The sequence below is a fragment of the Zalophus californianus genome, chromosome 12, assembly GCF_009762305.2.
Source record: "Zalophus californianus isolate mZalCal1 chromosome 12, mZalCal1.pri.v2, whole genome shotgun sequence".
Lineage (NCBI taxonomy): Eukaryota > Metazoa > Chordata > Mammalia > Carnivora > Otariidae > Zalophus > Zalophus californianus.
This window is the reverse complement of record NC_045606.1, coordinates 20,824,257-20,848,189: the sequence shown is the minus strand read 5'-3', so window position 1 is coordinate 20,848,189 and position 23,933 is coordinate 20,824,257. Positions and strand designations below refer to the sequence as shown.

Genomic DNA, 23,933 nt, shown 5'->3' with positions numbered 1-23,933 from the left:
AGGATAAATGAGGCAGAAGAGAGAATCAGCGATAGAGAAGACCATTAGCATGGTAAATGATTTTCCACCCCCTCACTTTCAATGTGGGGGTGTCTTTGGGTCTAAAATGAGTCTCTTGCAGACAGCTTATTGATGGGTCTTGTTTTTTAATCCAATCTGCTAGCCTTCTTATTTTCCATAAGAAAAGAAGAAGCTGAGAAAAAGAGAGATAAACAACTACTGGATCACGAGGGCAGAATTCGAGAGATAAGCGATACGATAAGATGAAACAACATTAGAATAATTGGGATCCCAGAAGAAGAAGAAAGAGAGAAGGGGGCAGAAGGCATATTGGGGCAAATTATAGCAGAGAACTTCCCTAATGTGGGGAAGGAAACAGGCATCAAAATCCAGGAGGCACAGAGAACCCCTCTCAAAATCAATAAAAATAGGTCAACACCCCGACATCTAATAGTAAAACTTACGAGTCTCAGAGACAAAGAGAAAATCCTGAAAGCAGCTCGGGAGAAGAGATATGTAACCTACAATGGTAGAGACATTAGATTGGCAACAGACCTATCCACAGAGACCTGGCAGCCCAGAAAGGACTGGCATGATATCTTCAGAGCACTAAACGAGAAAAATATGCAGCCAAGAATACTATATCCAGCTAGGCTCTCATTGAAAACAGAAGGAGAGAGAAAAAGCTTCCAGAACAAACAAAAACTAAAGGAATTTGCAAACACGAAACCAGCCCTCCAAGAAATATTGAAAGGGGTCTTCTAAGCAAAGAGAGAGCCTAAAAGCAGCATAGACCAGAAAGGAACACAGACAATATACAGTAACAGTCACCTTACAGGCAATACAATGGCACTAAATTCATATCTTTGAATAGTTACCCTGAATGTAAATGGGCTAAATGCCCCAATCAAAAGACACAGGCTAGCAGATTGGATTAAAAAACAAGACCCATCAATAGCTGTCTGCAAGAGACTCATTTTAGACCCAAAGACACCCCCACATTGAAAGTGAGGGGGTGGAAAACCATTTACCATGCTAATGGACACCAAAAGAAAGCTGGGGGGGCAATCCTTATATGAGACAAATTAGATTTTAAAACAAAGACTGTAATAAGAGATGAGGAAGGAAACTATATCCTACTTAAAGGGTCTATCCACAAGAAGATCTAACAATTGTAAATATCTATGCCCCTAACATGGGAGCAGCCGATTATATAAGGCAATTAATAACAAAAACAAAGAGACACATTGACAACAATACAATAATAGTGGGGGACTTTAACACCCCCCTGACTGAAATGGACAGATCATCTAAGCAAAAGATCAACAAGGAAATAAAGACTTTAAATGACACACTGGACCAAATGGACTTCACAGACATATTCAGAACATTCCATCCCAAGCAACAGAATACACATTCTTCTCTAGTGCCCATGGAACATTCTCCAGAATAGATCATTTCCTAGGTCACAAATCAGGTCTCAAACAGTACCAAAGATTGGGATTATTTCCTGCATATTTTCAGACCACAGTGCTTTGAAACTGGAACTCAGTCACAAGAGGAAAGTCGGAAAGAACTCAAATACATGGAGGCTAAAGAGCATCCTACTAAAGAATAAATGGGTCAACCAGGAAATTAAAGAAGAATTCAAAAATTCACGGAAACCAATGAAAATGAAAACACAACTGTTCAAAATCTTTGGGATGCAGCAAAGGCAGTCCTGAGAGGAAAGTATATGGCAATACAAGCCTTTCTCAAGAAACAAGAAAGGTCTCAAATACACAACCTAACCCTACACCTAAAGGAGCTAGAGAAAAAACAGCAAATAAAGCCTAAACCCAGCAGGAGAAGAGAAGTAATAAAGATCAGAGCAGAAATCAATGAACCAGAAACCAAAAGAACAGTAGAACAGACCAACGAAACTAGGAGCTGGTTCTTTGAAAGAATTAACAAGATTGATAAACCCCTGGCCAGACTGATCAAAAAGAAAAGAGAAATGACCCAAATCAACAAAATCATGAATGAAAGAGGAGAGATCACAACCAACACCAAAGAAATACAAACAATTATAAGAACATATTATGAGCAACTCTATGCCAGCAAATTAGAAAACCTGGACGAAATGGATGCATTCCTAGAGATGTATCAACTACCAAAATTGAACCAGGAAGAAATAGAAAACCTGAACAGACCTATAACCACTAAGGAAATTGAAGCAGTCATCAAAAATCTCCCAACAAACAAAAGCCCAGGGCCAGACGGTTTCCCAGGGGAATTCTACCAAACATTTAAAGAAGAATTAATACCTATTCTCCTGAAACTGTTCCAAAAAATAGAAATGGAAGGAAAACTTCCAAACTCATTTTATGAGGCCACCATTACCTTGATCCCAAAACCAGACAAAGACCCCATCAAAAAGGAGAATTAGAGACCAATATCCTTGATGAACATGGATGCAAAAATTCTCACCAAAACACTAGCCATAGGATCCAACAGTACATTAAAAGGATTATTCACCATGACCAAGTGGGATTTATCCCTGGGCTGCAAGGCTGGTTCAACATCCACAAATCAATCAACGTGATACAATATATTAACAAAAGAAAGAACAAGAATCATATGATCCTCTCAATAGATGCAGAAAAAGCATTTGACAAAGTACAGCATCCTTTCTTGATCAAAACTCTTCAGAGTGTAGGGATAGAGGGTACATACCTCAATATCATAAAAGCCATCTATGAAAAACCTACAGCGAATATCATTCTCAATGGGGAAAAGCTGAAATCTTTCCCCTAAGGTCAGGAACGCGGCAGGAATGTCCACTATCACCACTGCTATTCAACATAGTATTAGAAGTCCTAGCCACAGCAATCAGACAACAAAAATAAATCAAAGGCGTCCAAATGGGCAAGGAGGAAGTCAAACTCTCACTCTTTGCAGATGATATGATACTGTATGTGGAAAACCCAAAAGACTCCACCCCAAAACTGCTAGAACTCATACAGGAATTCAGGCAAGTGGCAGCATATAAAATCAATGCACAGAAATCAATGGCATTCCTATACACCAACAACAAGACAGAAGAAAGAGAAATTAAGGAGTCAATCCCATTTACAACTGCACCCAAAACCATAAGATACCTAGGAATAAATTTAACCAAAGAGGCAAAGGATCTGTACTCAGAAAACTATAAAATACTCATGAAAGAAATTGAGGAAGACACAAAGAAACCGAAAAACGTTCCATGCTCATGGACTGGAAGAACAAACATTGTGAATATGTCAATACTACCTAGAGCAATCTACACATTCAATGCAATCCCCATCAAAATACCATCCACGGGCGCCTGGGTGGCTCAGTTGGTTAAGCGACTGCCTTCGGCTCAGGTCATGATCCTGGAGTCCCGGGATCGAGTCCCACATCGGGCTCTCTGCTCAGCAGGGAGTCTGCTTCTCCCTCTGACCCTCTTCCTTCTCATGCTCTCTATCTCTCATTCTCTCTCTCTCAAATAAATAAATAAAATCTTTAAAAAAAAAAAATACCATCCACTTTTTTCAAAGAAATGGAACAAATAATCCTAAAATTTGTATGGAACCAGAAGAGACCCCGAATAGCCAGAGGAATGTTGAAAAAGAAAAGCAAAGCTGGCGGCATCACAATTCCGGACTTCCAGCTCTATTACAAAGTTGTCATCATCAAGACAGTATGGTACTGGCACAAAAACAGACACATAGATCAAGGGAACAGAATCAAGAGCCCAGAAATGGACCCTCAACTCTATGCTCAAGTAATCTTCGACAAAGCAGGAAAGAATGTCCAGTGGAAAAAAGACAGTCTCTTCAATAAATGGTGTTGGGAAAATTGGACAGCCACATGCAGAAGAATGAAACTGGACCATTTCCTTACACCACACACAAAATAGACTCCAAGTGGTTGAAAGACCTCAATGTGAGGCAGGAGTCCATCAAAATCCTGAAGAACACAGGCAACAACCTCTTCGACCTCAGCCGCAGCAACTTCTTCCTAGAAATATCACCAAAGGCAAGGGAAGCAAGGGCAAAAATGAACTATTGGGACTTCATCAAGATAAAAAGCTTTTGCACAGCAAAAGAAACAGTCCACAAAACCAAAAGAGAACCGACAGAATGGGAGAAAATATTTGCATATGACATATCAGATAAAGGGCTAGTATCCCAAATCTATAAAGAACTTATCAAACTCAACACCCAAAGAACAAATAATCCAATCAAGAAATGGGCAGACGACATGAACAGACATTTTTCCAAGGAAGACATCCAAATGGACAACAGACACATGAAAAACTGCTCAACATCGTTCGGCATCAGGGAAATCCAAATCAAAACCTCAGTAAGATACCGCCTCACACCAGTCAGAATGGCTAAAATTAATAAGTCAGGAAACGACAGATGTTGGCAGGATGCGGAGAAAGGGGAACCCCCCTACACTGTTGGTGGGAATGCAAGTTGGTGCAGGCACTCTGGAAAACAGTATGGAGTTTCCTCAAAAAGTTGAAAATAGAGCTACCATACGATCCAGCAATTGCACTACTGGGTATTCACCCCAAAGATACAAATGTAGGGATCCGAAGGGGTACGTGCACCCCAATGTTTATAGCAGCAATGTGCACAATAGCCAAACTGTGGAAAGGGCCAAGATGTCCATTGACAGATGAATGGATAAAGAAGTCGTGTATATACACAATGGAATATTATGCCGCCATCAAAAGGAATGAGATCTTGCCATTTGCAACGACGTGGATGGAACTGGAGGGTATTATGCTGAGTGAAATAAGTCAATCAGAGAAAGACATGTATCATATGCCCTCACTGATATGAGGAATTCTTAATCTCAGGAAACAAACTGAGGGTTGCTGGAGTGGTGGGGGGGTGGGAGGGATGGGGTGGCTGGGTGGTAGACATTGGGGAGTGTATGTGCTATGGTGAGTGCTGTGAATTTTGCAAGTCTGTTGAATCACAGATCTGTACCTCTGAAACGAATAATGCCATATATGTTAAGAAAAAAAAAAAGAAGAAGATAGCAGGAGGGGAAGAATGAAGGGGAGTAAATCGAAGGGGTGATGAACCATGAGAGATGATGGACTCTGGAAAACAAACTGAGGGTTCTAGAGGGGAAGGGGGGTGGGGGGATGGGTTAGCCTGCTGATGGGTATTGGAGAGGGCACGTTCTGCGTGGAGCACTGGGTGTTATGCACAAACAATGAATCATGGAACACTACATCAAAAACTAATGATGTAATGTATGGTGACTAACATAACAATAAAAAATTTAAAGAAAAAATAAATAAAAGGGAGCAATCTCTAGGACATGTTAACTGAGAAAAGCAAGAAGCAGAAGGCTACACATAGTCTGCTACTTGAACGCAAGAAGTTGAATGGGAGGGGAATACAGTGTATTTGCTCATATTTTTCAAAAAGAAACAATGGAAAAACTAAATAGATAAACTAAAAACTACTAAAATTGGACACTTAGAAAAAGGGATGGAATAGGGAGGAGATAAAGGTATGAATAGAGGCAACACTTCTCGGAACACTCATTTTATTGTTTTGATTTTGCTGCCATGTACTATTATACATAATTGGAAAAGCATAATTTTATCGAAGAAAAAAAAAAGATGACCATCGACACAAAGAAAGAATTACTTTGGGTAACAAAAAAATATATTATTTTTACTGAAAATATATGGTAGGATATATACATCTTAAGGTCAAAAAATTGCATATATTTTTTTGAATTGCATACTTTTCTTAAACTGCATTCAGTGGGGTTTTTTTGTTTTTTATTTTAAAGATTTTATTTATTTATTTGAGAGAGAGAGAAGACAAGTTGGGGGGTTGAGTAGGGGTAGAGGGAGAGGGAGAAGCAGACTCCCCACTCAGCAGGGAGGCTGATGCAGGATTCGATCCCAGGACCTGGGGATCATGAACTGAGCCGAAGGCAGACAGTTAACCAACTGAGCCACCCAGGCGCCCCTGTATTCAGTGGTTTTATTGTTAATGGTCTTGTAGTATTGTTATTCCAAAACTGTTATGCATGTATTGTAAGATGAAACTAATAAGCAATAACGTTACTGTCTATAGGAATCAAGATTCATAAAAAGTGGGTCGACCAGACTACTGAATGCCCCCCCATGTGCCGCACTAGGAAGAACATAACACCCCCTATGCAGTTATTCTTCTCACCAAGAGAGAAAAAGGGGAAAAAGAACCTGAATATCAAGTCTGTAGATCTAACTACAAACTTGCAGAAAATAAAAGAAACAGAGTAAATGAAATGATGCCAGAGGAAACAATGAGAATGTGGGACATTTTACAAATGATGTTTTCCTCAATAAAGAAGTGGCATGGGAAATAAGAAAGTAGATTAATTACAAGAGACTTTCAGTCTGACACCCAAGTGCAGTGTGGACCCTGCATGATTCCGACTTGACAGAGCCATGTGTAAAAAAGGCATTTTTTAAAAGAGATTTTATTTATTTATTTGACAGAGAGAGACACAGTGAGAGAAGGAACACAAGCAGGGGGAGAGGGAGAGGGAAAAGCAGGCTTTCCGCTGAGCAGGGAACCCAATGTGGGGCTCGATCCCAGGACCCTGGGATCATGACCTGAGCCGAAGGCAGACGCTTAACGACTGAGCCCCTAAAAAAGGCATTTTTGAGACAATTTGGGTAACTCAAATATGGGCTGAATATGGAATATATATATATATATATTCAGATTCATAAAAAGTGGGTCGACCAGACTACTGAAATAAATTTTTCAGATATATATATATATATATATCTGAAAATAATCAGCACCATGTGATGTTCAGAAATTATTGCTAATTTCATTACATAGAAAATGGCACTGTGCTGTGTTCTCTAGACGTGTCTTTTTTGTTAGAGATGCACATTGATGTATTTACCAGTAAAATAACATAATTCCTGGGATTTGCTTTCTAATACTTCAGCAAAAAAAGGGGGGGCAAGAGGAGAATAATTAACAAGATTGGCAAAATGTTGATTATTGTTTAAGCTGGATCATGGGGGATCATTATGGTATTCTTCTTGTGTATTGTGTTTAAATTTTTCCATGATAAAATGATTTCTAAAATGTTATAGATGACTTTTCTTCATGTAATTAGTACCCATCTGGAGATTTCATTTCCTAAGCAATGAGAATCGAGTCTGTGAAGTTAGTTTCCTCCTGACAATGGTGGATTCTTTCATCCTGGAACACACAGTTAAAATGTCTTTCTATTTGCTATTATGAGAGCAGTTCCTACTTTTCTGTAACTCTGTGGCTTACTCGCAGTTTCCTTCTCTGTTTGCATAAAGAGAAACAAATACATAGTTATAAATAGGCATATACAGGCAGTCCTTGCAGGACAGTGTCCTGACAGATCATAAAAATGACTGCACGCTGAGGCCATACAAAGCAATCTTAATAATGGGAACAATTACAATTGTTTGTGATCTTTAAAATATTTTGTCAAAACATTAAAAATTCTCTTACCAGCAATTGTAGCTGTATAAGAAACTGTATGGGCAAGAAAAATGGAAAAAAAGAAAGCAAAGCTGATATTTAGTATACTGTAATTGAAAATATTGAACTTTAAGGATTAAAGTGTTTTATTCTTTGTAAAAAAAATTTTTTTTCATTTTCCTCTGAGGGTGAAGGAGAAATAAATTAATATATATTCAACTTTGGCTGAGCCCTCTAACTCAGCAATCCTAGGCACCTAGAGATTTACCTTTTGTTTTGTTTTGTTTTTTAAGATTTTATTTTATTTATTTGACAGAAGGAGACAGTGAGAGAGGGAACACAAGCAGGGGGAGTGGGAGAGGGAGAAGCAGACTCCCCGCTGAGCAGGGAGCCCGATGCCGGGCTCGATCCCAGGACCCTGGGACCATGACCTGAGCCGAAGGCAGACGCTCAACGACTGAGCCACCCAGGCGCCCCGAGATTTACCTTTTGTGAAGTCACATCTAGTTTCTATTTTTCCTGCCTTATAATATGAAGCAGGCATCTTTTCTATGCCTTGGTGGGTTGTCATACTCCTCTCTAAGTCCGGATGAGCTTCCCATAGTTTTTCCTTTGCACTTTGAACATCATGAAATATCTCTGAGAATTCCTTTTCTAATAAAATTTTAGTTTGAAGTAACTATGATGTCTCAGAATTCTGTGCAACTCTTTAAAAGATTCTCTATAGGCTTCTAGCTACACACTGGACACAATCTGATTGTATTTTATAAAATCACTTTCAAGATATTGACAATAAGGTTTGCCCCTCTATCCCAGGTTTTTAAATAATTTTAGTATCTTATAGCAATGATATTTAAGCTTTTTTCAGATGACATTATACTCAAAGTGGAATTATTCTAGAGTGTAAGGTGGGGATGAGAGACCTAGAACCCTACCCCCTGGGCCTCCCCCTCAGTTCCTGAGGTGGCCCCCCCAAACATCTCCAAGAACACAGTTTGCAGATATATGCATTTGACAGTAGACAAAGTTCGTGGCTGATCAAGGGAAGTCATTAAGACAGCCACACACCATGACGCAGATCAACTAGGATTCGACCTGTGGGTTCTTCCCCGGGTACGGGGACTCTGAATCATCCCAGTCTTGGCAGAAATATCCGATCCCTCTATTTCTGTGTCTCTGTTGCAGACCATTGGTCAGGATCCCGTGTTACCCTCCCCCCAGCCTTCCAGATGATGCTTCAGATTGATCCTGGCTCTCAGCATCCACCTTGACCCAGGCTTTGATTCTACTTTTCAGTGCTCGACTTCACCAGCAATTCCCAAGCCCTGCCTACGCTTACCAAGACATCAGCCTGGGATCTAGAGGTATCATGCTCAGTTCCACCCACACGTAATTTGCATTGGTATTTCTCTCCCCACATGCCTTTTGCTATTTTAGCTTCTCTCAGATACAGTCTTTGTTCTAAAAGTCTCCACGTCCTGAATTACTTCCTTGCCCTCTTTACAGGATCAAAACCAGCTGTTGGAGCTGGTCGTTCCTTTCATTAACAATCGGGTCTGGCTTTTAAGTTAGAGCTCATTAATGTCTGGCCCTATCCTTATTTTTTGAAGCATAATCCCAGGGCAGACGGCAAAGAGAATGGACAAGGGGTAGAAGACAGAAGGAAGTAGATTAGAACGGAAAGAAAATATCCTCCTTCGAAGCTTTCCATAATGCTGTCTTTATCATTATAAAGATGCAAGAGAGGAGGAGAAGGAAAAAGAGGAAAGGGGGAAATAGAAAGATTTTATCAAAAGAGGAAGAATAAAGGCCTGTAAATGCTTCTTGGAAATTTGGGGAGGTTACTATGAACGTGGCTCTGTGGGTGTGTGGGTGTGTGTGTGTGTGTGGGTGTGTGTGTGTGTGTGTGTGTGTGTGTGAGAGAGAGAGAGAGAGAGAGAGAGAAGTTCCTTCACTTTTCTGAGTGCCCCAATTCCAAAACAGTTTGACCTCATACATCTTATAAAATCCATTTGAGAACTTCCATCAAAACTTGAGATGTATATTTTTAAATGTTTGGTTACTAATACTGACCAGCTGATCATCCAGTCCAAAAAGTTGTTCCATGTACGTTTCAGAGAGTCTCCGAATTTTTGGCCTCATTGATGGATCAATGCACATATCCCTTTAATAAAATCGTCAAACAGAGGGAAACATTTCATTTCATAGTTGTTAGTTCCATAATTAAATCAGCAATTTAAGTCAGTGATTCCTTGGGTGGAGGGGAAGGGAGGTGAAGGAAGAGACATTTTTGGGAGAGGCATATCAAAATCACCTGCAGGGCTTTGTCAGACTACCTCCTCCTCAAGATTTGGTTGTGCTCCCCAAGAGGGCATGCCTCCCTTTCCTCATCCCCAACTTGAAATATCTGCCCTGTGAGCATGTGATTGATAAGAGAGGGCTGTATTTCTCAAGTTAAGAACCAGTGGGGAAATTGTTCCTAGTGAAGTCTTTGGGACTTAAAAGCCTATGGAGGGGTTCTTTAACCATCTTGAAACCAGAAGCATTCATTGGCAAGACCTCTTTGCCTACTGTACAGTGAGTGTTTTACCGTCAAAATAAAACATCTCCCTACCCTAAAGCAAAGCAATACTCACCAGAGAAGACTTTCAAGGCCATTTTCCATTATAGTAATGATCATTTTCTGTAAATATTTCAGCGGATCCTCAGGACATGTAATAAGTAGACCACATAACAGAGCCTAGGGAAAATGAAACAAATTACCCTTCCTGGATTTGCACATTCTTCCTAAACAGCAGATAGACTTTGCTCATACAATTACAAAGTCAAATAACATGACAGTTTTTTTAAGTCAACATGCCTTATAGATACCATCTCTTTTTATCCAGTGTTAATATTTTGTTGAAGTCAAACTAAAATGCAGTTTCCCTTTACTATTTAAAGAAAAATCCATTGTAAATGACACAATAGGGTTGCTGCTCAGTGTTTTCCCTTACGTGAGCAGCGCTTTGTAGTCAAATTGAAAACATAGTTGTGATACTTTTGATCAATGGTTTCTACCATTTTTAAGGAACAAAGACCTCCTTTTTAAAGACAAAAGAAACTCCTCAGACCCAACCACAAAAGTGATGGAGAAAATCCACCCTCAAAATCTACTGCGAATCCAAGAAATCTTTTTAAAAATGTATTTGTATTTTATCGTTCACAACATCTAAGGAGTAGATCTTTGAAAAATTATAGCATATGGAGCTCCTGGCTGGCTCCATTGGAAGAGCATGCAACTCTTGATTTGGGGGCCATGAGTTCGAACCCCATGTTGGGTGTAGAGATTACTTAAATATATAAAACTTTAAAAAGAAAGAAAGAAAGAAAGAGAGAGAGAGAGAGAAAGAAGGAAGGAAAGAAGGAAGAAGAGAAGGAAAGAAGGAAGGAAGAAAGAAAAATTGTAGCATAGTTCACAAAGGTGAGAAACACATGTCTTATTGAATCTGGGTGTGTAAAGTGCATATATAAACTCAAAAAGCAGCTGCCATCTTATTTTCCTCTGAGTTTTCCCTGGAGGAGAAACTTCTCATAAAAGTATTGGTGAGACATACAGAATTATTGAGCATTTCTCCGTTTGAGACAGAAAGAAAGGTTTACAGCACACCTCCCACAGAAACCACCTGGACTCCTCCTTAGACATTTCTCTTTGCTTTTTTGGTTCCCTGTCTGCAGGCAGGGGCTAGTGTGCACAGGGGCAGGGCTGGGGGCGGAGATGGGGAAGCCCTTCTTTTACACGGGACCTGTTCTTGCTGGCTATTGTCCTTGTCACTCTCTTGTGAACAAAATAATTCCACCCCTTGAAACATGCAGAGTTCTTTCCACTTTTGTGGACCAAGCATCAGCAGATCCAGGCCTGGGGGTCCTGGCTCAGACTCTCAGCAGTTCTCACAGTGTTCTTCCAAAAAAAAAAAAGAGGGTAATTTCCCTTGATTGGACCCTGCTCAACATATTTCTCCCTTTGCAATTAGCTCCATGTCCCCTTTATTTAGTGTGTAGCCCGCAGGCTGAGAACCCAGCCCTCCAGACTATGGCAAAGTCGTCAGACCTAACTGTCTCTCCTTCCCCAGCTCTGCCTCCTGACCTGGCCCCACCCCTGATGTTCACCGTGAGCCTTGAGCCATCTGCAGACTGACTTCTTTCTCCTCCAGATCTAGAGACTATAACTGCAAAGGAGGTGAATGATTCTTAGCACAGTTACAAGATGGATGTAAATAGTATTCTGTCACCTAAGGGCTGAAGTCTTCTATTACCCGGAGGCCTGACTTCAGACACCTTCCTGAATAGCTCTGATGAAAGGCCCATCTGCTTTCTGGCACTTTAGTGCCTGAGTCCCCAGATTCTTGAGTTGCTCTACTCCTCACTCCTCTCCACATCCTTCATTCTATTCTGGCACTCTGAGGACATTTGCCTCAGAATCACCCGGGGGCTGAACAGGTCTCTGAAGATGGGGCCCAGGGAGCTGCATTTTCATGAGCTTCCCAAGGATTCCTATACACACTAAAGTCTGAGAACTAGGGCCTAAACGGAGGTCAGCGTTAAGGTGATTTTTTTAAAGAAAGTTGGGATCTAATTAATGAATATGAGAAATTAATTATTTCTTTATATTTCTACACTCCACAGATTAGAAAACTACTCTTCTGAAAAGTTATCCTGCAGAAGTCAATTCAAGTTGAATGGATGTCTCTGAAATGCTAATAAAGGCATACAGAACTAGCAGAGTTCAAATGTTCGCTTTCTGCCTAAGTGAACTGGGCAAAATAAAATAGGCTGAGATTTATAGATCAATGTGTGAACGGTACATAGCTAATGTGCCAATAAAAAAACATAATTCGTGAATCGATAGCTTTTTTTCTGCATGAAAATGAAAATTACAAAACCATTAGCTTGGTGTTTATAAGCAGAGGCAAAATATGCAAACATTCCCACAAGATGAATGTTTGACTCTCAGAAAACATCAATTAGGGCTTTATCACTGCTAAGTTTCTTAGTAAAAACTTACACAATTGAGGACAAAAAAAACCCCCATGACTTAATTATCTAGATTGGCTTTCTCAAGCTTATAGTTTCACAAAACAATGTGCAATCCTCCACTTTCTTTCGGCTCTGCCTCTCTAACTCAGTTCCCAATATTTCTCAAATATTCTGAAAGGTGTCTGGGGACTGACGACAAACATGGGTTTATCCAGGACAATTGTTTCTTTTCTGTTAAGATTTTTAAAGTTTATTTATTTATTTACTTACTTACTTATTTACTTTAGAGGAGGGGGCAGAGCAAGAGGGAGAGGACGAGTATTAAGCAGACTCCTCACTGAGCACAGAGACTGACATGGGGCTCAATCTCATGACCCTGAGATCACCACCTGAGCTAAAACCAAGAGCTGGATGCTTAACCAACTGTGCCACCCAGGGGCCCCCAGAACAATTGTTTCTACTCCTTTCTACTGCTACCCATCTTTCAAGGAGCAAGATAATACAGTGGGTGGAGTCCACTGGGTTTAAATCCTGGATCTGCAATCTTCTAGTGTGAAACCTCAGACAAGTTACTCCTCTGTTCCTGTTTCCTTACCTATATTATACATGGGATCATAAACGTACATGTATCATAGGGCTATCATGAGAATTAAATGAACTAATGTATGCAAAGCACTTTGAACGGTGTCTAGCATAAAATAAGTACTCAATAGATAATATGATAAGAAGCCATCATTATTTTTAACCATTCCACTGCTAATTATCACCTCCGTTAGAGGGAAAGACTTGAGCAAAGAGAAAAGAAATTCAAAACTATTCCCTTGACCATTCAAAGCCAGTGTGATGACAGAGAGATTGACCTTATACCAAGCCTAATGGAAAAGATTAGAACAAAGGCATTTGGGGGGAAATTATTAGGAGAGAGAACTTGATAGAACAATACTTTAAATATAAATAGTAAGATAGTAACTGTCTATGAAAACTATGGGTAGATATAAAACACTTAAGAGAGCAAGTCTTTTTTTTTTAAGATTTTATTTTTAAGTAATTTCTACACCCAGCATGGGGCTTGAACTCACAACCCCGAGGTCAAGAGTCCCATGCTCCACCTACTGAGCCAGCCAGGGGACCTGAGAGCAAGTCTTATTTAGCTTTTCAGATATGCAGAAGAAGATAGTAAAATATACTAAGGGCCTACATAGCAATGCAAAAATTAAGTGTTTCATGAGTGCAGAGATGAAGTGATTACAAAAGGCTTATGAGGCCCTCAACAGTTGGAGAACCTTCCAGGTGGCAAGGAATGGGCAGGAGGTTTGCAGGTAGGGTCTTTCTTTTCGCAAGAGCAAAGCCTCAGGGGCGTAGACCAATTTGGCTGGAGTAAAGGGTTCAGGTGAAAGAGAAGCAGACATAGCCAGTCTGTGAAGAAGCCAGAATTCTATACCAAGACCTGGGACTTGGCCCTCCTCTAGAATCCTCAAGGCCATTCATGATCAAACCTCAGCAAGATCAATCACATGGCCAAAGGTCACAGATGGCCAAACATCAGAGAGTCACGGTTCATTTTGCTTCCCAAGATCCCTCTAGGGATGACCTTGACTTTTAGAGGGTATATTCCTGCTTCTGGATTTCACAGATGAGGCAAAGAAGGGCTAGGTGATTCACAGAGTGAGGAGGTTTTTTAAACTACAAACTTAAGGCTCTTCCCTTGCCCATAGCATGCACTCATACAAAATTGTCTGCATGTGTATCTTCCTCTTCCTCTAGAACTTGAGGGGGTTTTTTCATGTTATCTATCTGGAAATATTTTTTTATATGCAAACCCAGGAAAACATTCTTCTTTTAAATAAATGGTAGAATAAGGTGCCTGGGTGGCTCAGTCGGTTAAGCATCTGCCTTCAGCTCAGGTCACAATCCCCGGGTCCTGGGATGAAGCCCCGCATCAGGCTCCTTGCTCAGTGGGGAGCCTGCTTCTCCCTCTACTTCTGCCCCTCCCCCGGCTTGTGCTCTCTCTCACTCACTCTCTCAAATAAATTAAATCTTTAAATAAATAAATAAATAGATAGTAGAATAATCAACATTTAGTTTTCACCTTGTTTTTTTTGTTTGTTTTTTTTTAGATAAGATTGCTTTTAAAAATGCAACATCAGGATCACAAAGTTACAGAAACCTCTTTCCTTAGGAATAGATTTACGTTTCTTTTTTTTTTAAGATTTTATTTATTTATTTGACAGCACAAGAAGTGGGGAGCCCAAGCAGGAGGAATGGCAGGCAGAGGCAGAGGGAGAAGCAGGCTCCCCACTGAGCAAGGAGCCCGATGTGGGGCTCCATCCCAGGACCCTGGGATCATGACCCAAAGACAAACACTTAACCGACTTAGCCACCCAGGCATCCTGGCATAGGTTTAAGTGTCTGTTCAAAGTCCCTTCTACCTCCCTAACCACCCCCCCCAACCAAAGAAGCCCCAAGTGACATCTCACAAATGCTTGCCATCCCCACCTATGGTAGAAATGGAGTTGGCATGCTATTGTGTCATTTGAGGGGACGTCTTAATTTGTTTCCATGGAAGTTAGTAAGTGAAAAATTTGAAAATACAAAGGTTTCTGTGTCTTCTTGACATTTAAATAGAGGGTGCCAAATTTTTATTTTAGAAACTCTATAACTGAAAGTATAGTGAAGATTATTGAAAAGGGTCAGCTGGCTTTGGCCATTCAGGAGGGACCTCAGGGAGAGAAAGATGCCCCTCAAAACTAGAACTAGAGGGGTCTTAAGGCAGACTGGACATGTAAGGAGACAGTCTCCACGAGGTGTGGAGAGAAAAATGCCCCTCAAAACTAGAACTAGAGGGGTCTTAAGGCAGACCGGACATGTAAGGAGACAGTCTCCACGAGGTATGGATTCTGATACCTGCTGGATTGCGCTGGGCTCAGCGGGGAGTTGCCCACCAGCTGTTGAATCCCTAGACAAGCGAATTGTTACTGGAGAAAAAATAATCATATACTTTTTGGTTATATAAGTGTCCCACGAATTTGCCTCTGGAACTGCATCTGTGAATTGGCTGGCTGGGCTAAGGGAACTCAGCAAACGTAATGCTCTCAGGAGAAGCCACAACCGTCTAGCCCCAAGGTCCCTTAAAATGAGTCAGTGTATCCAGTTCCTTCTCTCTCACATTGGCTGGTGGTCTCTTGCTCCCATATTCAGTAACTCCTGCTTCTTGCATCTCTAGCAAATAGTTGCAGCTATTAGTCCCTAAAAGAAAATACCCAGGAATAGAGTCTATGTGATGTAGAAATAAATGCAATATTTTAAAAATACAAATTGGAAACAACCATGAGAGAAACATAAAACATAAAAATCATAAAAATAAAAAAACATTTATTTCTAAAAATAGAAAACTTTGCATAAAAATCATGATTTGTAACTTAAATACGCCCTCTGCTGGGAATATCTAGTTTTGCAAACTAAATGTTAAATGGAAATTAGGATTATATGTTGTTATTGTATATGTTTTTTTGATATATCTTTTTTTTTCCTTGGCTAATCATTATGTTGTGAACATTTTTCCATGCCTACCCAAAATTCTTCAAAACATCATGTATTGGTGAGCTACCTATGACCCAGCAATTGCACTATGTAGTGATCTGAAGAGGTATGTGCACCCCAATGTTTATAGCAGCAATGTCCACAATAGCCAAACTATGGAAAGAGCCAAGATGTCCATCAACAGATGAATGGATAAAGAAGATGTGGTATATATTTACAATGGAATAGTATGCAGCCATCAAAAAACCCCGAAATCTTGTCATTTGCAGTGACGTGGATGGAACTGGACGGTGTTATGCTGAGCGAAATAAGTCAATCAGAGAAAGACAAGTATCATATGACCTCACTGATATGAGGGATTTGAGAGACAAGACAGAGGATCATAGGAGAAGGGAGGAAAAAATGAAACAAGATGAAACCAGAGAGGGAGACAAACCATAAGAGACTCTTAATCTCAGGAAACAAACTGAGGGTTGCTGGAGTGGTGGGGGGTGGGAGGGATGGGGTGGCTGGGTGATGGACTTTGGGGAGGGTATGTGCTATGGTGAGCGCTGTGAATTGTGTAAGACTGATGAATCATAGACCTCTACCCCTGAAACAAATAATATATTATATGGTCAAAAAAAAAAAAAAAAGAAGAAGAAGAAGATAGTAGGAAGGGAAATCAAAGGGGGAGACGAACCATGAGAGACTATGGACTCTGAGACACAAATTGAGGGTTCTAGAGGGGAGGGGGGTGGGGGGATGGGTTAGCCCGGTGATGGGTATTAAGGAGGGCACGTACTGCATGGAGCACTGGGGGTTATATGCAAACAATGAATCATGGAACACTACATCAAAAACTAATGACGTAATGTGTGGTGACTAGCATAACATAATAAAATAAAGTTTTTTTTAAAAAATCATGTACTGGGGCACCTGGGTGGCTCAGTCAGTTAAGCATCTGCGTTCGTGTACTGGGGCACCTGGGTGGCTCAGTCAGTTAAGCATCTGCGTTCGGCTCAGGTCATGATCTCAGGGTCCTGGGATTGAACCTGGTGTCAGGCTCCCTGTTGGGGTATGCTGCTTCTCCCTCTCCCTCTGCCCCTCCCCAACCCCCCATCCACCCCACTCATGCTCTTTCTCTCTCTCTCTCTCGAGTAAATAAAATCTTTAAAAAAAAATTTTTTTTAAATCATGTATCGAGGTTGGTTGATCATCTACTGCAAAAAAATAGTACCATAAGGGTTTAATAATTTGTAAATGGTTGGCCATTTGGGTTGTTTCTAACTTTTTCCCATTATTAAAAATTATATGATGTAATATTAATTTTCACTACTAATGATGCAATATTACATATCTTGATCTCTGACTACTTTCTTAGGATAAATTGCAAGAAGAATATAGAATCAGAAGGTATGTTTTGAAGCTCTTCATACATATCTCAAAATTGCTTTCTAAAAAGTATTATCAATGTATACTCTCATTAACAGCCAATGTGAGTGTCCATTTTACCTTGCCAGCACTAAGAATTATAAAATTCTAATTCCTGTTGAGTTGATGGGTGGAAAACAGTAATTCATTTCATCTACGCTTTGTTTTGTCAGTGCAGTTAAATATGAGTTTTCTTCCACTGACTAGCTGTTACAGACTAATTATGTTCCCTCAAAATTCATGTGTTCAGTGTGATGATATTTGGAGATGGGACCTTTGGAAGGTATTCAGAGCCGGATGAGGTCGTGAGAATAGGGTCCTCATGATGGAATTAGCATTGTTATAAAAAGAGCCACCAGCTAGCTTGCTCTCTGTGTCGGCGGCAGGAGGACACAGTGAGAAGGCAGGATGGGTGCCATCAGCAGAACCCACCCCTGCCGGCACCCTAATCTCAGACTTTCAGCCTCCAGAACTGTGAGAAAACAAATTTCTGTGGTGTGAGCCGCCCAATGTAATGGTATTTTGTTATGGCAGCCCAAGCAGCCTAAGACACTAGCCATCTCTGATTTTACATACATTTTATTTGTCCTTTATTGGGACAGGCTTCATTTAGATAGGATTAGGGAGGTAGCCATAACTGTATCCAAAGAGAGACAACCCCAGAGAATGAGAATTCAGAAAGACAGAAGCAAGGCCACTGGTTGAATCTCCATTCGTGTCCCCGGAAGTCTCCCCTAGCATCCTTCTCAGTTACAGGGTTTATTTTGTTTTGTTTTGTTGAGAGAGAGAGAGAGAGCAAGCAAGCGAGCGCGAACCAGGGTGGGTAGGGGGAGGGGCAGAAGGCGAGAGAGAATCTTAAGCAGGCTCCATGCCCAGCACAGAGTTCAAGGCGGGGCTAGATCTCATGACCCCGAGATCATGACCTGAGCCGAAATCAGGAGTGGGATGCTTGGGCGCCTGGGTGGCTCAGTTGGTTGGGCGACTGCCTTCGGCTCAGGTCATGATCCTGGAGTCCCGGGATCGAGTCCCGCATCGGGCTCCCCGCTCAGCGGAGTCTGCTTCTCCCTCTGACCCTCCCCCCTCTCATGCTCTCTGTCTCATTCTTTCTCTCTCAAATAAATAAATAAATACATCTTTAAAAAAAGAAAAAAGAGCAGGACACTTAACCGCCAGAGCCACCCAGGCGCCCCCCCCACAATATGGGTGTAAAGGTTTTCGGGTTTGAAACAACGAACCACATCAACAGTTAGTCCATTCGGGCTGCTATTATAAAACACTATAGACTGGGTGGCTTATAAACAGCAAGATTATTTCTAGAAGCCAGGAAATCCACGATCAGTGTACAGGAAGAATGGCTTCCTGGTTCACAAATGCTGAATTCTCACACAGTGCCATCCTATGAAGGACGGCGAGAGGGCTGCCTCTCAGGCCTCCGTTATAAGGGCACTAATCCCATTCATGAAGGCTTCACCTCATGGCTTAATCACCTCCCAAAGGCCTCCTCTCCGAATACCATCACATGGGAGATTAGGCTCCAACATAGGAATTTGGGAAGATGCAACATTCAGTTGATAGAATGTTCTTATCACTTTTTTCATTTTCACAATAAAATCTATATTTTGGATTTGAAAATAGACATCAGTTTCCTTTGGTGCATGTGAGAACAGCTGTGCCATGTGTGACCCCACCGATCGCTGGGAAGAGGCACCCAAGCTGACCGACCGACCATTAGACAGCCCCTCTACCCTCACTGTGCCACTCAGGCTTTTCCTGAAGTCCTAGAAGCTTTGCACCCTTGAAAAGAACAATCTTGGAGACATAATGATCATTTCTGGGTCAAGGGTAATTTTCCTTGGCTTATTACATATGTCAATATATTCTAGACCTGCACTGTGCAATAGAGTAGCTACTAATTACATGTGGCTATTGAGCACTTCAGACATGGCTAGTCCAAATTGAGATGGGCTGTTCAAGTGTAAAATACCCAATTTTGAAGACTTAATATGATTTTATTTATATTGAGTCCATGTTGAAATGATTATATTCTGGACAGATTGGTTTTATAAAATATATTATTAAAATTAACTTCACCTATTTATTTTTGTTTCTTTAGTGTTTTGCAGGACACCCAAATAGGTCAATGCACAGATAATGCAAGAGAAAAGTTTGGGCTAGAGACAGCTGCAGATTCACAGCTGCAAGTGGCTAAAGCCATTGAGGCATTTTCCAGTAGCACATGGTAGATTCCCAGCAAATGTTTGCTGATGGAGTGGTCTAATGTCCCCTCCTTAGCTTACTACTCCTGCTGCCCCCCAAGAAAAAAAAGGCTGGCTGGTGTCAAGACCCTAATTTGTTGTTCAAAAAAATAAAAGTTACCTAACTTGAACATACAATCCAGTGGTCTTTAAGATGGGTGTACAAACCTCTAGGAGCCCCCAAAACCATTTCTCCTTGTGGACACGGGATAATCACCAGTGGCTCCCACGGCTACACACTGCCCCATGAACATCCACAGATGGTATATCTCTGTCCCGGCATTCCAACCAGCAACCTGATGTCAACTGGCTTGGATCACATCCTGCCTTCTCTCATGATTACCACCACCCGGCATGGTCACCAACCCTGTGGCCAGAGAAACTGAATGCGCTGGTAGTTGTAAGCCAATAAGGGTCTACCACCAGAGACAGAGATAGTCAGTTTCCCTGAAGCAGATGGTCTATGTGGGAAAGAGGTAGGTTATGGAATAAGAACATAAGAAATATTAGAAAGAAGGAAGAGGGAAGCACATATTGTGTGGGCATCTTTTTAATGTCCAGTGTACATCTACTCCTGGGGAACACAGAAAAGGAAGAGGAAAAGAAGGGATAATTATAGAAGGGTTGAAACCCACTCACTGGGTGATACTGCTATGGTCCACATCTTATTTGTCCACATAATGCTTGGCGATGCAACTTGACCCCCGATTCCCCTTGTATGAGCAAGCCACGTGTGGCTAATTGTATGGCCATGACAATATCTCCCATCCCACAGGCTATTTTCACAATGTGACTTTGATAGGCCTTCCATCACCAAGTGGGGTCTAGGTCCCCTCCTCTTAAATCTCGGTGAAAATAATGTTATGTTGACTTCTGAGCTGAGGTCATACATGGTGATGTAATTTCTACCTACTTCTCTCTGGAGATGTTTGCTCTTAGAACTCAGCCACCATACTGTGTGGAAGTCCAAGTTGCTCATGAAGAGGCCCATTTGGAGAAACCAAGCCTCCTGGCTCAAAGACATAGCTGACACCCCCCCAACCAACACCCAGTACCAACCTACCAGGTATGTGAACAAACCATCTTAAAAATGATCTTTAACCCCTGTTCACCCACCACAGATGGTACCACATGGAGCTGAGACAAGTTCTCCCTGAAAAACCTTTCAGAATTCAGATTTTGGAACAAACAAAATGATTCCTGTTGTTTTAAGCCCCTAAGTTTTGCAGTCATATTACATAGCAATGGATAAATGATACAGCGAGCAAACAGAAAATAACTATACAGCCAAATCAAACCTGTCATTCCATCCATCCCTAGCTATGTACGCTATGAGAAAAAACACCCAGTCATTACTATCCTTTAACATTTTATTATGGAAAACCTCAAACATAGAGAAAGTAAAGGAGTATCATGAACCCCTATGTACCCATCACCCAGTTTCAACACTTATCCCATTCTGGGAGTCTTCAAAGTTGTTCATGTTAACAATGATTTTCAAATAACACCATATTAAAGAAAACAGGAAATGATAGACAAAATGGATGAAAACATGCAAAATTTTAGTCAAAATGTATAAAAAAGGATCAACGGATATTCTAAAACTGAAAAATATACTGTTGGAAATTAAGAATTCATTTTATATATTTAACAGTAGACTGGACACAGCGTAAAACAGAATCAATAAACTTGAAGACAATCAGTGAAAAATATCCAAACTTGAGCACAAAGGGAAAAATAAGGAAAAAAACAAAACAAACAAAAAAAAACCCTAACATATTTATGATTGGAGTCTCAGAAGGAGAGAATTGGGTAGAAGCATTATTTGAAAATGATCAAAAATGTTCTAAAACTGATGAAAAATATCAATCAATAGAATTAGTATTTAAGTCAATAAATCAAGCAGGGTGTTTTGTTTTGTTTTTTAAATCAGCCTCTGTGCAAGAGTTGCAGGGAAATGATGCTCAGGTTTAAGATAGGTAGGTGAAATTCAGAAGAGGTTAAATATGCAGGGAATCCGTGATAAAAAAAAAAAAAAATTGTCTTCCAAAGCTTGCAGAAGATGGGTTTTAGAAGATTGCTAATCCTGTCAAATTGGGTCGGATGAATAGCTGTGCAGGCATATGAAGCACAATGGGATTCATCCTGATAGTCTCCTAGGGGAAGTGGGTAACCAGGTTAAGGCGGGAGTGTGGGCCCCAGAAAACTGCTCTCTTGCTCCTACTGCTAATGTGGTAGCAGAAGGGAGTGAAGGGCTCCTCATGAGAATATCACTTTTGGCAAAGGGCACTTCTGAGGGCCTCTCTTCTCTGGGAGCAAAGCAATGTGGTAGGCTGGTAAGCAAGGGGTGCGAGCACCCAAAGGAGGGACCAGGGATCCTCTTCCAGCTCCCTCACTCAATTATTCCCTCTACCCCTCTTTACTCCTTAGAAACCTCCACTTTCTGCCCACATATCAGTATCAGAACCGTTCTCACTTCCCACCCGGTCCCTCGGCCCATCCCTCAGACACTCTAAAAAGCTTAGTCCTTCACCCCTGCCCCTCCCTACTACATGTCCAGCAAATGCCTATCCTGGATGAAGTCAACTCTTATTTCTACACCTGCATCTGGCTTGCTGACTGCTACTTAAGAAAATCACACAATGGGGAAGATGAGTACCATGCTCTCTACATATTTTCAAATAAAATTGTATGGAAGTAAAACATGAATGAAACTCATCAGAAAAAAATTAAAACAATACAGATGTATATGTGGCAAAAAATTTTAAAAAAATAAAGCCATCCCCCCAAACATTTGCTGTAAAAAGTTTTGCATATGTTCTATACATGCAATGTCTTAAATGTAGCTAGATATATGTACATACATACATATATACACACATATATGAAATCAGAGTAGCTACATTGTAGTAAACACTTCTGGGGCAACTTGCATTTTTCTTCTTTTAAAATATGTCTTGGAGAGCTTTTCTTCTCAAAAAGTACTTATATACTTTATATACTATCCCATTCCCTTATTCATATGTAAGTTATTTACTATTTTCACAATAATGAATATCCTTGTACAGCTTTCTGGATACAGTGAAAGTCGATGCCAAAAGTGGATCCCTAGAAGTGAAATGTTTAGTCAAAGGGTATATGTATTTAACATTTTAATAAATACTTCTAAATTACCATTCAAAAGGGCTGTATCATATTGCCCTCCCAACTGCACAGGAGAGTTACTATCCCAAGCTGGGCTCTCAACACTGCCTGGCTCTCCTTCTCTTTCCTTCCCTAGACTTCTCTCCCCCTCAATCTCCACATATCTTATCTCTGCTCAAAACCCCCTCTGCAGCCTCCAACCTCACCCAAACGTACACATTCTTAGCAAATATCTCACCAAATATTTGTAGAGAAAATGGAAGTTACTTGGCTTCCTACCCCCAAAACAACAAAACCTACCCACCCCTCTGCTGTCCTCCTTCCTCCTGTTATAATGATGGGCTAGGGAACAGTCTCCTCGGGTTAGGGCAGTCCCAGTGGTGGGGTCCTTCCCCTCACAAAGGGCTGGCTACCTTCCGTCTAGAGGTCTCAGCGTCCACTGTCTGCTCAGCTTACCTGAAATCTATCTTCTGCCTCCATCAAACAGGCTCACCTGTGCCAAATCCACTACCCCTCCTCTTAGGTGACACTATTGCCCACTCTCTTCATGAAGCCACACGCTTCGGATTTTGCGCCTCTGTCTCTAGAACACTTCTTCCGCTCTCCTCCTCTGTCCTCAGGCCCCTCTTGCCCAGACCTTAAAGTTTGGAGTTTGCGGTTTCTGTCCCCGGGGCCCTGCGCTCTTTCTCCCCGCGACAGGTCACCTTTCCCCTCCTTTCAGCCACCATCACCCCCTCTGTCTTCTCCTCTCCGATCTGTATCTTCAGCCCAGATGGCCAGTCTGTTCAAGGCTGACTTCATCCTCTCCCATTTCGCTCCCTCTCTGGCCAAACGCTAGCCCCTCCTCTGGGAAATCTTCGGGTTCCTCTCCCTCATAACTCCGCCGCCACGTGGCTCCAGTACCTCGCAGACCTGAGGAATGTAGTTCTCCTTGAAGTAGTTCCTCAGCCGTGGGTTGGCCGTGCGTAGCGAGGCCATGACCAGAGGCCCCACTGAAAATCCCCGCCGACCCCGCGCCCCGCGAAGCAGGCGCCGCGCCCAGGCTAGGGGCTAGCGCGTC

The 23,933-nt window shown here is 41.3% G+C and overlaps 1 protein-coding gene across 1 annotated transcript in view; it reads right to left on the bottom strand.

Moving 5' to 3' along the window:
* The window catches only part of FBXL13 (F-box and leucine rich repeat protein 13), a 248,449-nt gene extending 224,552 nt beyond the window's left edge, over positions 1-23,897 (bottom strand). The window contains exons 1-3 of the mRNA XM_027573273.2: positions 23,777-23,897; positions 10,142-10,245; positions 9,579-9,669 (exon numbers count right to left, since the gene is read on the bottom strand). Coding sequence (XP_027429074.2) covers positions 9,579-9,669; positions 10,142-10,245; positions 23,777-23,851 — 270 coding nt within the window. The 5' untranslated portion in view covers positions 23,852-23,897. The remainder of the gene's footprint in view (positions 1-9,578; positions 9,670-10,141; positions 10,246-23,776) is intronic.
* Positions 23,898-23,933: the final 36 nt, after the last annotated feature.